The sequence below is a fragment of the Sapajus apella genome, unplaced genomic scaffold (genome assembly GCF_009761245.1).
Source record: "Sapajus apella isolate SASKATOON/1434 unplaced genomic scaffold, GSC_monkey_1.0 scaffold48, whole genome shotgun sequence".
In the NCBI taxonomy this organism is placed as follows: Eukaryota; Metazoa; Chordata; class Mammalia; order Primates; family Cebidae; genus Sapajus; species Sapajus apella.
Window position 1 is genome coordinate 17,924,530 of NW_022436988.1, and position 15,365 is coordinate 17,939,894.

Sequence of the window (15,365 nt, forward strand, 5' to 3'; positions counted from 1 at the left end):
CTTTTTTTTCCTCCACTTTTTTTTTTTTTCTTTCTTGAGACAGGGTCTCTCTCTGTCACCCAGGCTGGAGTGCAGTGGCGCAATCTCGGCTCACTACAACTTCTGCCTCCCAAAATGGGCCCCTCTGACTCAGCTCGGACTGCAGGCGTGCACCACTGCACTCAGCAATTTTTTTTTATTATTAGAGTAGAGACAGGGTTTCATCACATTGGGCAGGCTGGTCTCAAACTCCTGAGCTCAAGCAATCTGCCCGCCTCAGCCAGTGCTGGGATTACAGTGCCCAGCCCACTTTTCTTTTTTTTTTTTTTACTTTTTAAATTTTTTTTTTTAAAAGTGGGGAAGTATGTATCACACAAAATTTACCATTTTAAGTCTAAGTGTCCAGCTTAGTGGCACTAAGTACAACACTTTTGGTTGTTATAGCATGGTGGACAGAGAAGAGAATGCCACTGCGTCTTGTGGATAGAGGCCAGGGATGTCGCTAAACATGCGACAATGCACAGGACAGCCCCATCCCTACCACAAAACACCATCCAGCCCAAAATGTCAACAGGCCCAATGTGGAGAAACCCGAGCTGGAGGAATTCACTTCCTGCGACGACTCCAACAGGGGAGCCGTTGGTTTTCCTCTCCAGTGCCAGCTCTTGCCTGCCCTCTGTCTTGGGAGGTGACGTGGGGCACATCCCACCTGATTACTGTGGCTCTGGATAGGTGCTGAGTCTTGCTCTGGGCACCGGCCATGCGTGTTGAGTCAGAGGGACCCACTTCCCCATCATGGAATCTGCTCACTTGATGATCCATCTTCTACTTTGTTGGTGTTGTTTTGAGACTGAGCCTTGCTCTGTCACCCAGGCTGGAGTGCAGTGGCAAGATCTCATGCCTTAGCCTTCCAGGTCACTGGGATTAAAGGTATGCATCACCATGCCCAGCTAATTTTTGTATTTTTAGTAGAGACGGAGTTTCGCCATATTGGCCAGGCTGGTCTCGAACTGCTGGTCAGAAGTGATTTGCCCACCTCAGCCTCCCAAAGTGTTGGGATTACAGGCTTGAGCCACCACGCCCGGCCCACCTTCTACTTTCTATTTGCTTGGAATTCAAATTTTCAGGGTGTTTCTTAAGGAGGCAGAAACCCTGGTCCTCACTTAATCCCCTGCCACCCAGTATACCAGGAGTGGCTGAGCTGAGGGTAGCCGTGACAGGAAATGGTTGAGAAAGAACCGAAGAAAAGGAGGCCTCTGTGCCAAGTCTCCCATGGGAGGAAGAGAAGAGCATTTGAGGGTCAGTCCCCACCCATCCTGCGAGGCCCACAGCCAGCGAGGCCAGAGGGCACTGCCAACCCTGCCCCTAGAGAGGCGTTTCCTACTTCAGCGTGCAAGATGGTAAAAAAAAGTACCCCCATGAGAAAATGGATGCTGCCTCAAATTCTACTTTGGTGGTGATTGCTGTATTACCAAAAAGAAACGAGGACTGCAAGTGTGCATGGAGTTAGTGTTCCATCAGTATTTGAGTTTTCAGCATTTTGTCTTCAAATTGCTTTAGGAAATGCAGAGTTGAGGTTCTTTTTCTGTTGGGAAAGAGGTTCCAGAGCCCTTGGGACTAGGATCCACGAATCAGGGGGTTCTTTTGGGTCCTGGCAGGTTAGATTTGCATTGGGGGTGTTGTCCCCAACCTCGCACAATGCGTGGAAATGGACACAATGGCCCCACATTACCGTTGGGGCTGATTCATCATTTGGCTGTTGATGCCAGCCTCTGGCCCCGCCAGGACAGAAAAAGGGCCCCTGAGGAACTTCTGGCTCTGTTCCATCTATCGGGGAGGCGCAGTGGACTTGTGATAAGACAAGGTATTAGAGTGAGGTGGACTTGGGGAAACAGGATATTTCTAAATTAGAGAAACAGAGGGTTGTGGCCCCCGCCACGACAGATGGGTCCTGAGCCTGCCAGAGATCCTGGAGGGACTGTATTTGAGCTTGGGGCTGGGTCTGCACTGAGGCCCCTTGCCCTGCTTTTCTCAGTAAGACTGAGGACGTGTGGCCTCACACCATTCCCTTCACCACCTTCAAGAACAGCAGCCAGCTGGGCGAGGTGGCTCACACCTGTAATCCTAGCACTTTGGGAGGCTGAGGCACATGGACCACGAGGTCAGGAATTCAAGACTAGCCTGGCTAACATGATGAAACCCTATCTCTACTGAAGATACAAAAAAAGCTGGGTGTGGTAGCATGTGCCAGCTACTCGGGAGGCCGAGGCAGGAGAATTGTGTGAACCCGGAAGGTGGAGGTTGCAGTGAGCCAAGATCGCGCCATTGCACTCCAGCCTGGGCAACAGGGCAAGACTCCATCTCAAAAAAAAAAAAAAAAAAAAAAGAACAGCAACCATCCCCAATGCCCACATCTTCTCTTAGGACCTCTCCCAGGCAGCCTGGGAGGTCCCCATGACTTCTCTGCCTTCATATCAATGTCCATAGTCAGCTGTTAGGGGATCTGTCCCAACATATGGGCCACTGACCATTCAGTGGGGGCCTGGTCCTGTCCAAAAGGGCCAGCCGTATCCCTCTCTTGCCTTTCATGGGGAAGATCATCTCTAATGAATGCAGGCAGGGATCACCCACTGCCCATGTAGCGCTTCCTGCTTTCATTGGCTTTTTTCACCCATCCTCACTCTCCTCCTGCTAACGTCTGGTTGGGGCCATTTGCACAACTGCAGACTGGCAGGGCCAGGCAGACATAGCATGTTGTCTGGCAGGAAGGTGTTGTGAGGCTGGGTGCAGTGGCTCATTCCTGTAATCCTAGCACTTTGGGAGGCCAAGGTGGGTGGATCACCTCAGGTCAGGAGTTCGAGACCATCCTGGCCAGCATGGCAAAACCCTGTCTCTACTAAAAATACAAAAATTAGCCAGGTGTGGTAGTGGGCACCTGTAATCCCAGCTACTCAGGAGGCTGAGACAGGAGAATTGATTGAACCCAGGAGATGGAGGTTGCAGTGAGCTGAGATTGCGCTACTGCACTCCAGCCTAGGCAACAGAGCTAGACTCTATCTCACAAAAAAATAAAATAAAATAAAGAAGAAGGAGGTGGTGTAGGCTCCTGGGCAGTTGAGAGGAGACTCCGGAGGAGAATGGGAAAGGAAGTGGTGGCTCTAGCCCTCAGTTGCCCAGACCTGCTAAGAGCGTTAATGTTTCTGCCTCCTGCTCTGTTGAGCCCGCTCCTGGGATGGGATGGACAAAATAGTATGAAATCTAGAAATAGCTTTATTCTCAAAGAGGACACCGATGCTGCTACTGAGAGCAAAAACTTAGAAAGAACTTACATTTTTAAAGTAAGGAATTAGTGAAGTCAATAGTGGCACACCCATTTAACAATTGTTTAGTAGCTAATTGGACAATTATGCTTCAGAAGTGATCAGAAAAAATTCATAAAGTCATGTTATGTGAAAAGTTAAGTTATAAAATGGCATATACTATGTAATTATAACTGTTCCCCCTGCCCCACCCCCCAAAAAAGCCTAATCATAGTGGAAAATGACTAGGAAAAAAAACCATCAACAGGGTTTGGAGAATGAGGCCAGAGGTCATTTTTATCTGCTACTTCCTACTTTCCCATGCTTTTCTTTTTTTTCTTAAAAAAACATGTGCTACTAATTTATTTATTTTTTGAGACAGAGTCTCACTCTGTCATCCAGGCTGGAGTGCAGTGGTGCCATCTCAGCTCATTGCAACCTCCACCTCCTGGGTTCAAGCAATTCTCCTGCCTCAGCCTCCTGAGTAGCTGGGACTACAGGCACTGGCCACCACACCTGGCTAATTTTGTATTTTTAGTAGAGATGGGGTTTTGCCATGTTGGCCAGGCTGGTCTCAAACTCCTGACCTCAGATAATCCACCCACCTCAGCCTCACAAAGTGCTGGGATTACAGGCGCAAGCCACCTTGCCCAGCCATGCTACTACATTTTTAAAAAATTGTTTAAAATGTTAAACAAGGCCAGATGTGGTGACTCACGCCTGTAATCCCAGCAATTTGGGAGGCCGAGGTTGGCAGATTACCTATGGCCAGGAGTTCGAGGTCAGCCTGGCCAACATGGCAAGACCCTGTCTCTACTAAAAATACATAAAAATTAGCCAGGCATGGTGTGCACACCTGTAGTCCCAGATACCTGGGAGGCTGAGGCAGCAGAATTGCTTGAATCCCGGAGGCGGAGGTTGCAGTGAGCTGAGATGGTGCCGCTGCATTCCAGCCTAGGTGACAAAGCGAGACTGTCTCAAAAAAAAAAAAGGGGGAAATGTTAAATGATGTGCCACGGGCTTTATATGCTTGTCATCTGGCAGTAGAGGGGCCTGAGGAACCTGTCTTTGCACTAAGGAGCCATAAAGCTCTAAGTGTGCCTGTGAGCTGATGTCTCCTGGCTCTCTGTTCCTCCCCGTTTTCTCAGCCTGCTCCAGCCCCTGCGACATTATTGGGGCAGTTGAACTGGGTTCTTTGCATTGCTCACTGCCATGTCATTCTTTGTTTTGCAGATGCCGTGGAAAACAGATACTCTGTAAGTATACATTTCATATGCATTATACTTAAAAGTACTCCACTGAATGGTGAAATATTTCCAGACTTACCCAGGTCCCGTATTCCCATGAATTCTTCCCCCCTCCCTAGTCTGTTTCAGACCAGGAGCCCTGGGCTTCTCTGACTAGGCCAGTTCTGATTTCAAATATTCTCTTCTGCAATTTCTGTCATTACATCTCAGCCCGCATGTGAAGGGATTGGGAATTTAGGGTGCTTAGCTCCAAACAAGCAAAGCACACATTTCTTTTAACGCCAGGGTCTAGACTCTGGAAGTGAGGCTGATCTGGGGCTTACGCTTGGAGGAGTGGAGCATCTGACAGCTCATTGCAATTTCAGTGATAGCAATTACCCCCTAGACACCAGGCCATCAGCTGCAGGAGACACCCAAGGTTCTTGACCTCAGGAGTTCACCTTCTGATCAGGGAATTAGACATGTGATCACTTATCATAAAGCAAAGCAAGCTATGCCAGAGCCTATGGGAGCACCGAAGAGAAACCTGGCTAGTGGCCTCTTCTCCAAGGAATCATTTGGATGGGCGGTGAAGAATGAATGGAATGATGGCAACATTGAGGTAGAAAGATCAGCAGGAGCGCAGGGGTGAGGGATGACCAGTTTTAAGCAGCGTGGGATGGGAGAAGAGCGGGACAGTGACAAGTAATGAGAGAAAGATAAGTCAGGGCTTAAATCTAAAGGACTTACATGCCTTGTCTTGTTACGAAGTTTCATTCTGTAGGAAATAGAGTAGGAAGCTGCTGTTTGGCAAATGGGAGGGCTTATGAAAGACACAGAGGCCTGCATTCAAATTTTGCAAAGCCCTGCTTTCTACTCCTAACCTTTTTGTGAGCTACCCCGCAATGCAGGAGTTAACTGGGCAGCTAATATCTTAAGAAATAAGGCATTTGCAGCATAAACTTCTTTTAGGCCTGGGAAGAACTTTCAGCAAGTTTTCTTTAGCTCTTCCAGTGGGCCCCTGGCTTCCTTTGTTTTGCCCACGTCTGGACTCTTGTAAAGCAGAGCCCATTATGCCGTTGACAGACAGGAAGCCACTGACATTCTTTTTATGGAAGCAAGCTATGTGTTTGAGGAAAAGAGGAATGGCATGAATTTTTTTTTTCTAGCCAAAACCCACTCTGACTCCCGAAATCAGAGACTATTGTGTCAGCAGGACAAGGATCCCAATTTACAGATGAGGAAACTGAGGCCTCCGCTGATAGAACAGCATGCCTGGGCTCACCCAGATGGCTAATAGAGTGAGGAATAGAGTCCAGGCCTCTATACTCTGTGGCCAGTCCTCTGTCACGGCAGAGACTCCCTCCAAGATGTGAATTTGCTGTCCCAGCAATAATGGCGTTGAGAGACTGGAAAGTGAGGTCTTTGCTCCCTGAACACTGCAGGTCTCAGATGTGTTCTCCTCCAGCGATAAACAGGGCTGGGTCCACCCAAAACACTCTGTAGGACCAACTTATTTACTTTGTCTTAGATCCAAAGGGACTCTCTGGACAAAGGCTGTGAGCTCCAGGCCAGACAGAACTTTCCCCAGAAGCTGGCCCTTGGACGTCAAAGTCTGTTCCTGGATGCTCCTGATAGCTCATCCATGGCTGGTCCTGTCCCCCCAGAAAAAAGGAATAAAGTCATTTGGGGGGAGCACAGGAGTTCCAGCCATTGGGAAAGGAATTTTGAACCTTTAAGCAAATGGGTTTTGTTTATAAAAGAAGCAGGTATAGTTTCCCTATAATCAGCTGGTGTGGGTCAGGAGAAAATTAATTGAATTGCCCATCGGGGAAATGGGAGGAGATTTCCTTCCTGAAATCAAACCTGGCGATCATTCCCAGTTGTTTAATGGCCGTTGCCTCTGAAAACATTGAAGGAAATATCTTAACAATGAGATAGCCACTTAGCCAAAGACTAATTTGGTATTGTTTGACTCGCTTCAGTGGCACATTCTGACTTCATTTTTCCTCTGCCATTTTTACCTTGTTTATAAATTGCGTGTGTGGCTGAGGCAGACAGATAATGTGGAAGAGAACACCCTGTACTTAAATGAAAGGGGTGAATCTGGACCTGTGAGAGTCTTGGCATCTTGGAGAGAACCCTGCCTTCTTACAGAAAGAAAGGCAATTGCCAGCTATCACTGGCCTCCCTCCTTCCTGGAGGCCAGCAGGCCAGCAGGCAGCTGGACTACAGTGGAAACTGCCCAGGTGCTAGGATCAGGAGACGGGAAGGGAGCTCCAGCTTTCCAGCTGCCTTTTGGGTGATCCTGTCTTCCTCAGGCTCAATCTTCCTCATCTGTAAAGTGGAGATGGTGGTGATGATGATGTGATGATGAAGATGATGATGATAAGAGCAACCCATTAGGATTTTCTTAAGGATGAAATAAGCAACTACAACCACCATATAAAAGCTGGATGAGTTCAAACTCTTTTCTTTTCTTTTTCTTTCTTTCTTTCTTTTTTTTTTTTTTTTGAGACAGAATCTTGCTGTGTCACCAGGTGCCAGGCTGGAGTGCAGTGGCGCAATCTTGGCTCACTGCAACCTCTGCCTCCTGGGTTCAAGCAATTCTGCCTCAGCCTCCTGAGTAGCTGGGACTACAGGCCCGTGCCACCACGCCCAGCTAATTTTTGTATTTTTTAGCAGAGACAGGGTTTCACCATGTTGGCCAGGATGGTCTTAATCTCTTGACCTCATGATCCGCCCGCCTCGGCCTCCCAAAGTGCTGGGATTACAGGTGTGCGCCGCCGCGCCCGGCCCAAGCTCTTCATCACTTGGGCAATAGTAGGTGTGGATGGGGGACTTGACCTTATTTGGTCCTGAAATGACCCTGCCACATATGGAGAATGTAGCAGTTGCTTACCCAAAGCATAGGATTCAACCAAGGCCAGGCTTTGACTTAGGAATTGGTGACCCATGTTAATACTTGACTTCTGCTTCTTAGCCATGTCACCACAGGCAGATTTCGTGGCCTCTCAGGACCTCTGCTTCCTCATCTGTAAACTGGGAATCATAAACTCCCTCATCTGGTTATTGCAAGGGTTGAATAAGCACCTAGCACAGACCTGGTCTATTGGAAGTGCCCATAGGAGCACTTTCTAGAAGCAGGAACTAGAGATCCCAGAGTATATTGAAATCAAAATGACCTTTGAGGGAGTTTACACTATATTCCGGGTACAAGGCAGGGCAATTTCACAACTACACTTAGGTAGCTGATGGCTACCTTCTGATTTAAACATAGCAAGCCTAGGCCTTGGATGTGAGGGCATTAACCTTTACTTCAAAACCCCTGAGGCCCTATTGACTGTGGCCCAGCCCTTCCTGTCTGTGGCTTTGGTTCTGCAACGGTGCCTCAAGCACTGGCTGCCCCCACAGAGGGAGAACGGAGGTGTCTGGGGAGGGACTTGGTGTGGGGTCTGCAGAAAGGCGGGACACCAGAGTCATGCCTCCTCCATCCAGGCAGAGCAGAGGAAATGGGGCAGGGTGACCGCCAGCGCTGGCAGCCCTCCAGTCTCTGGGGCCAGCCACAGCTTGCTTGGCCAACTTGCATGGGGCTCTCCTGGCAGAGGAGGAGCCAGAGCCTTGGACTTCTAGTTGGGCACCTCGGCCCTGCATCCTGTTCTCTGAGGGTCCTCAGACCCAGCAGGGCTGGAACAAATGGAGACTCTATCCCAGCTCACCTTCAGGAAGCCAACCAGGCTGGCTGTGGAGATCCCAAGACCCTGGGTCATCCTACGTCTCCTGCTCCTGCCTTGCCGAGGTCCACCTGCAGCCGAGTGTCCTGTGCAAGTGGAGGGTCCAGAAGAGTGGACTTAAGTGCTGCCTGTTCTTCAGGGCCCACTGTTGCCCAGGGGCCCCCTCTACACTGGGATCTCCCAGCATGCCCTGCTCTTCTGTCCTGCAAGGGCTCTTTCCATTTGTTGAAATCTGATCTTCAGGCTGACTCCAGAGTTGCTTCTCTGAATCCGCTGCTGCCCAGCCCAGAGCCCTCTCACTGCCTCTGAACCCCTTCCGCAGTTAATTTTAAGACCTCTTATACCTTCTCCTTCATAGTGGTGCTGTTGATCAGTAATTGATACAATATAAAATTGCTGGGGACAGGTTCTTGCAACTCCAGCATAGAGAACAGTATATGCATCAGATAAGGGTCCAGGCACTGATAGGTGGATAGGTGACACAAATAGCATTTGATGCTGTTAAAGGGCACTATAGGATGGCAGAAGGAATCCAGGAATCCTTATGTGGGCTTTTTTTTTTTTTTTTTTTTTTTGGAGACAAAGTCTCACTCTGTCACCCAGGCTGGAGTATAATGGTGCTATTTCAGCTCACTGCAACCTCCACCTCCCAGGCTCAAATGAACCTCCCACCTCAGCCTCTTAGTAACTGGGACCACAGGTGCACACCACCATGCAAGCCTCGTTTTTTGCATTTTTGGTAGAGATGGGGTTTCCCATGTCGCCCAGGCTGCTCTGGATCTCCTAAGCTCAGGGGATGCACCCACCTTGGCCTCCCAAAGTGCTGAAATTATAGGCGTGAGCTACCACACCCAGCAAGGAATTCTTTTTTTAATCGTCCTGAAATATATATAATATTAAATTTAGCCCTTCCAAGTGTATACTTAACCATTTTAAAGTGTATAATTCTGTTGCATTAGGTCCATTCACATTGTTGTGCAACCATCACCACTATCCATCTCCAGAGCTTTTTCTTTTTCTAAGTGAAAGCAAGTTTATTACGGAGGTAAAGAAACAAAAGAATGGCAACTCCATAGGCAGAGCAGCCACTGAAACACTGTCCTCATTAAACACTAACTCCCCACTGCCCCTGGCAACCACTGTCTACTTTCTGTCTCTATGAATTTGACTATTCTAGGTACATCACATAAGTGGAATCATATATTTTTCCTTTCCTGTCTGCCTTATTTCATTTAGCAAAATGCTTTCAAGGTTTTTCTATGTTGAAATATATCAGAATTTCATTCTCTTTTTAAGGTAGGATCATATCATTTTTTTTTTTTTTTTGAAATGGAGTCTTGTTCTGTCGCCAGGCTGCAGTGCAGTGGCGTGATCTCGGCTGACTACAACCTCCACCTCTCAGGTTCAAGCAATTCTCCTGCCTCAGCCTCCCAGGATCATATCATTTTTAAAACATTTAAGTTGGACCATTTAAGTTCAATCCTTCATTTTTTAAATTAAAAAAAAAAAAAAAACCAGGCATCAAAAGGGTACATCTTATATTAGTTAGAGACAGAACTGGAGCTAGAAGCCGGATCTCTTACATTTCCTTTCTTCTGTGGGTAAGTGGGGCACCCACAGGACACTGTGCTGGGTGCACATGGGTTTTGATGAAGTTACTTGGTGGATAGACTCTTTTGAAAACATGATGAAAGCTGTGGGTTCCTTTCCCCAGCCCACACACACACACACAAAGTTGCATCACAAAAATGTCATACAATTTCCAGAGTTTCAGAGTGATGGGCTCAGATCGAAGTCAAAGGATCAGATGACCTCTAATGACCTTCATGTCTCTGTTGATGGTCTGGGGACAGTCGGAGCCCCTGTGTCCAGGGAGTTTCTTAGTCCCTTGCCACCACCAGAGAAGGGCCATTGCCACAGGAGCTGCAAAGACCTCGTTCCTACTACTGGTGCCTTACTTATGCAGCATGACTGAAATTTTCGTTTCGTTTTGTTGAGACAGGGACTTGCTCTGTCACCCAGGCTGGAGTGCGGTGGCACAACCACAGCTCACCGTAGCCTCAAACTCCTGGCTGGGCTCAAGTGATTCTCTCACCTCAGCCTCCTGAGTAGCTGGGATCACAGGCATGTGCCGCCATATCTAACTAATTTTTAAATTTTTTTGCAGAGGTGAGGTTTGACCATGGTGCCCAGGCTGGTCTGGAACTCCTGGGCTCAGGCATCCTCCATCCTTGGCCTCGCAAAGTGGACATGATGTGCAATGTGTATGCAGGGACAGAGACTACAGTCCCTACAGAGCAGGTGTAGAGAGAAGGAGAAATGCCTATAGGCAGGAGCTGTCCCCCTGCAGGGTCGGGGACCAGTGGGCAATAGCCCTGCTTTGCGTTTTCTTTGAGAAATGCTGGCCGGGTGTGGTGGCTCACACCTGTAATCCAAGCACTTTGGAGGCCAAGGCGGGCAGATCACCTGAGGTTGGGAGTTCAAGACCAGCCTAAGTAACATGGTGAAACCCCCTCTTAAAAAAAGAGAAATGCTGTCTGCCATGTTGCATTTCTCTCCACCAGGGCAATCTTCAGTCTTGAGAGTTGTGATCATAACTTGCCTTGTTTCTTGCCACTACAGAGAACGGAAGGCTCCCTTGATGGAACTTAGACAGTGAGGACAGATGTACATCCCTGGAAGGACATCCATGTTCCAAGAAGAGCAGATGATCCCTGAATTTCAAGAGCTCTGTGCACTTATTTATGGACCTGCCCTGCTCCCACAGAACACAGCAATTCCTCAGGCTAAGCTGCCGGTTCTTAAATCCATCCTACTGAGTTAATGTTGGGTAGAAAGAGATCCAGAGGGGCAGTTGAATTTCCCACACATCCTCCTCCCACCAAGTTGGAGCATCCTTGGCAATTGGAAGAGCAGAAGAGGGGATCCAGGGCAAACAGTCCACTGGGATATTCTGAAACTTGAATATTTTGTCTTGTGCAGAGATAAAGACCTTTTCCATGCGCCCTCATACACAGAAACCGGTTTTCTGTTTTGTAGCCAATCACTTCTAGCACATGGCCTGGTTAGAGGCTAGTTTTTTTTTTTTTTTTTTTTGTCTTTTCCTTTGTTCCTTCAAAGGCTTGTAGTTTTGAGTAGTCCTTGTTCTTTGGAAATACACAGTGCTGACCAAACAGCCTCCCCCTGTCCCCTCTAAAACTTTACTCTCCACAAATGGGAAAACCAAGCTACTTGGGAGCACCTCCTTTGAAATACCAACCTGAAGACTAGATTCATTCGGGCAATACAGCAAACAGAAAATGAAGGTGGAACAAGCACAGATGTTCTTAAACTTTTTTCTACCCCCTTTTCCTTTTCCTCTACCATGCTGGAGGCTGAAAGACAGGATGATGGTGCCTACAGCAAATATTATTCTTAATTGAAAAAGTAAAATGTGTATGTTTCTTACTAATTTTTTAAGATTTATTCCTTGTTAGGGCAGGTGAGGTGGCTCATGCCCGTAATCCCAGCACTTCAGGAGGCTGAGGCGGGCACATCGCCTGAGGTCGGCACATCGCCTGAGGTCAGGAGTTTGAGACCAGCCTGGTGAAACCCTGTCTCTACTAAAAATTCAAAAGCTAGCTGGGTGTGGTGGCACATGCCTGTAGTATCAGTCACTCAAGAGACTGAGGCGGGAGAATCGCCTGAATCCAGGAGAGGGAGTTTGTAGTGAGCAGAGATTGCACCACTGCACTCCAGCCTGAGTGACAGAATGAGAATCCATTTCAAAAAAAAAAAAAAATTGCTTGCTAAAGAAGTGGTTTCCTGAGGTCTTAAGACGTTCCTGACATTGTCTTGAGTGGGTGGGACAGCGGTTGTGGTTATTGCGCTGTGGAATTTCACTGGTGAGAACCACACCTAACCAAAATCACTTTCCCTGTTTAACTCAGTGACACGGCTGCAGGGACCCTAGTGGTGGTGTATTAAATAAATTTGACCTTTACTCTTTGCAGATGTGTGAAATATTGTCTTCTGAGGGGCCACATGCATCTGTAGTGCTGAGGACTCCTTGGGCCTCTGAAGTCACAGAGAGAACCAAACAGGTTTATGGTTTTTGTTTTGTCTTGTTTTTGAGATGGAGGTTCGCTCTGGTTGCCCAGGCTGAGTACAGTGGCGCAATCTTGGCTCACTGCACCTCTGCCTCCTGGGTTCAAACAATTCTCCTGTCTCAGCCTCCCAAGTAGCTGGAATTACTGGCACATGCCACCATGCCCGACTAATTTCTTATATTTTTAGCAGAGATGGGGTTTCACCATATTGATCAGGCTGGTCTCGAACTCCTGACCTCAAGCCATCTGCCCGCCTCGGCCTCCCAAAGTGCTGGGATTACAGGTGTGAGCCACCATGCCTAGCCTAGACTCTTTTGAAAATATGATGAAAGCTGTGGGTTCGTTTCCCCAACACACACACAAAATTGTATCACAAATGTCATACAGTTTCCAGAGTTTCAGAGTGATGGGCTCAGATCAGGTCAAAGGATCAGGCGACCTCTAACAACCTTCACGTCTCTGTTGATGGTCTGGGGACAGCCGGAACCCCTGTGTCCAGGGAGTTCCTTAGTCCCTTGCCACCAGAGAAGGGCCATTGCCACGGGAGTGGCAAAGACCTCCTTCCTACTGCTGGTGCCTTAAGCAGCACGACTGAATTTTTCATTTTGTTGAGACAGGGACTTGCTCTGTTGCCCAGGCTGGAGTGGGGTGGCGCAACCACAGCTCACCACAGCCTTGAACACCTGGGCTCAAGCGATCCTCCCACCTCAGCCTCCTGAGTAGCTGGGACCACAGGCGTGCACCACTACGCCTGGCTAATTTTTAAATTTTTTTGGAGAGGTGAGGTTTCGCCATGGTACCCAGGCTGGTTTCGAACTCCTGGGCTCAAGTGATCCTCCCCCTTTGACCTCACAAAGTGCCTGGATTGCAGGCATGAGCTACCGCCCCTGTGGAGCACACATGAGTTTAAAATTACTTTCCCTTCTGTCTTTATTTCCGAGGAGGAAACTTCATGCGCAGGGGTCTTCCTTAGTAGATTTAATGGCTAAAACGTCCGTCTGAATCCAGGACGCTGGCTTCAGCCTTCTTGGGCTGCTGCGGTAACCCCGGTGTCCAAGCCTGAGGCATCCCAAGAACACCCGCTCCAGTTTTCCCAGCTGTGGAACTCGTTAGTTAGAGCGCCCTCTTGTGTCCTCATGTGGTAATCGTTCATAAAAGGACTTAAAATTGTCCTTGGCCAACACGCAGTAGAACTTTTCCCTCTTCTGAGGAGCCCCAAGAGGTCAGCCACCCATTTCATGAGCAGACACTGGTCGCCCCATCAGCGCTCTCTGATTGGCTAACTGAACTCGCTCCCCGACCTAGACTCAAGAGAGGTGAAGTGACGCTAAGGTCAACATTCACTCACTAAGACGACGAATCTCAGTTGGGCGATTTTGTCTCCCACTGGTTTTGGGGTGGTGTCTGGGGGCATTTTTGGTTGTCACAGCTGGGTGGGGGTGCTCCTGGCATCCGGTGGATAAAAACCAGAGATGCTCCTAAACATCCTACGGGCACAGAACCCTCTCCCACGACGAAGCATGAGCAAGTCCCAAAATCCAGTAATGGCCAGGCTGAGAAACTCTGCACAGAGGCATCCAGTTACAGGTATTGATCGACTTACGACCTATGCAACTTACGATCATTCGACTTTACGACCACAATCGCTAGCCACGACTGCTCCGCGTCTGGCAGCGCAAACGTTGCCCAGCTGGGCATACGACAGTGCGGACCAGCTTCCAGCAGCACTACCATCCCCCCGTGCATATAGCCTACTCAACTTAACGACCAAATCGTGTTACGACCGGTCTGTTGGAACCAATCGTGGTCGTAAGTCGAGCACTAGCTGTATTCATCTGTTTGCTCAACAAGCTTGTGCTGTCAAGCTCTGTGTTCCCAGCACTACTGCGTGTTGGGGGTGGGAAGATTACAAGAGTCACATGGCCCCTGTCCTCCTGGAAGGGACAACCCAGTAGAGATGCAGATGAACAGAGAGCCAATTACAAAGCAGCGTGACAAACATCACGGTGGAAAATTAAAAGCTCAAACAAGAGCACATGGGAGGGGCTCCCAACACAGTCTCTGGGGGATCCGTGAAGGCCTAAGAGGAAGGTGGGTGTCACCAAAGCCTTGACCATAGGCAGAGGGTACCAGGTAGAAAAGGTGGGGTGAAGAGCATTGAGGACAAAAGGAGAAAGTGCAGGAAGGCCCCGAGGCAAGAGAGTGGGGGGTGCCCTGGAGGGATGGCAGCGGGATAGTCCATCAGACCCAGGTGGCCTGCAGCCCTAGGAGCCAATTAGTCCTCCTCAAAAAGCTGCCACTGTCCCTGGGAATTGCTGCCAGGCTCCCTCTGGCCTGACTCGGTCTTTGAGTCTTAGGGAGATCTCTGAAAGGCACACAGCAAGGACTCTCCCCAGAACAGCTGGTTTGAAGACTCTCCACCAGCGTCATTAGCGCGTTGGGAAGAAACCCTCTGCCACCGAGGCCAGCTTCAGCCTTTGCCTAACACCGTGGGGGCAAATGGAAAGGTAAATGGGAAAGAGACGTCTCCCCAGCAGGCTATTTGAGGACAGTCTCCCCTGCAGAGGAGCTCCACCTGGGGTCCACAGTGTGGCAATGTTAGAGTAGGTAGCTAGGCAGACATGAGCAGGACAGGAGAGGGCCCCACAGGAATGTCAGTAGACCATCAGGTGATGGGCAGATGGCTGTTAAACTGTCTCTCTAAAATAATAATTGGTTAAACCAGCTCCAAGCAAAGACAGTTTCTCAGTAGATACAAAACACCTGGATCTGGTGATCAGCAGCTTCCGGATAAGATCTCAGGAGCTGGGCAAGCAGGCTGGAGCATGCGCACCAAGAAGCAAAATGGCGGAATTTAACCAGTGTATGACCTTCCTTTGGGAAGGGAGGATTGATGAGGAAAATGTCTCAAGTGAGTATGTGCGCAATTTCCGTAATCACACGATGCATGCCACCCCTCCCAAGTGCTGGCAGGTCACCACATACACGGGCGGCCTGTTCCAAGGGAGGAATCAGAGGAGAAGAGACGCAAATCCCAGA

General features: G+C 48.9%; 1 protein-coding gene across 6 annotated transcripts in view; it reads left to right on the forward strand.

The window, feature by feature from the left end:
- PECAM1 (platelet and endothelial cell adhesion molecule 1) overlaps positions 1–12,229 on the forward strand; it is an 88,003-nt gene extending 75,774 nt beyond the window's left edge. For 4 of the 6 annotated variants that reach the window (XM_032241977.1, XM_032241975.1, XM_032241976.1 and 1 more), the window contains 2 exons: positions 4,427–4,534; positions 10,861–12,229. In XM_032241977.1, the coding sequence (XP_032097868.1) occupies positions 4,427–4,534; positions 10,861–10,862 (110 nt within the window). In that variant the 3' untranslated portion in view covers positions 10,863–12,229. The remainder of the gene's footprint in view (positions 1–4,426; positions 4,535–10,860) is intronic. The other 2 variants (XM_032241978.1, XM_032241979.1) reach the window with 1 other exon arrangement.
- Positions 12,230–15,365: the final 3,136 nt, after the last annotated feature.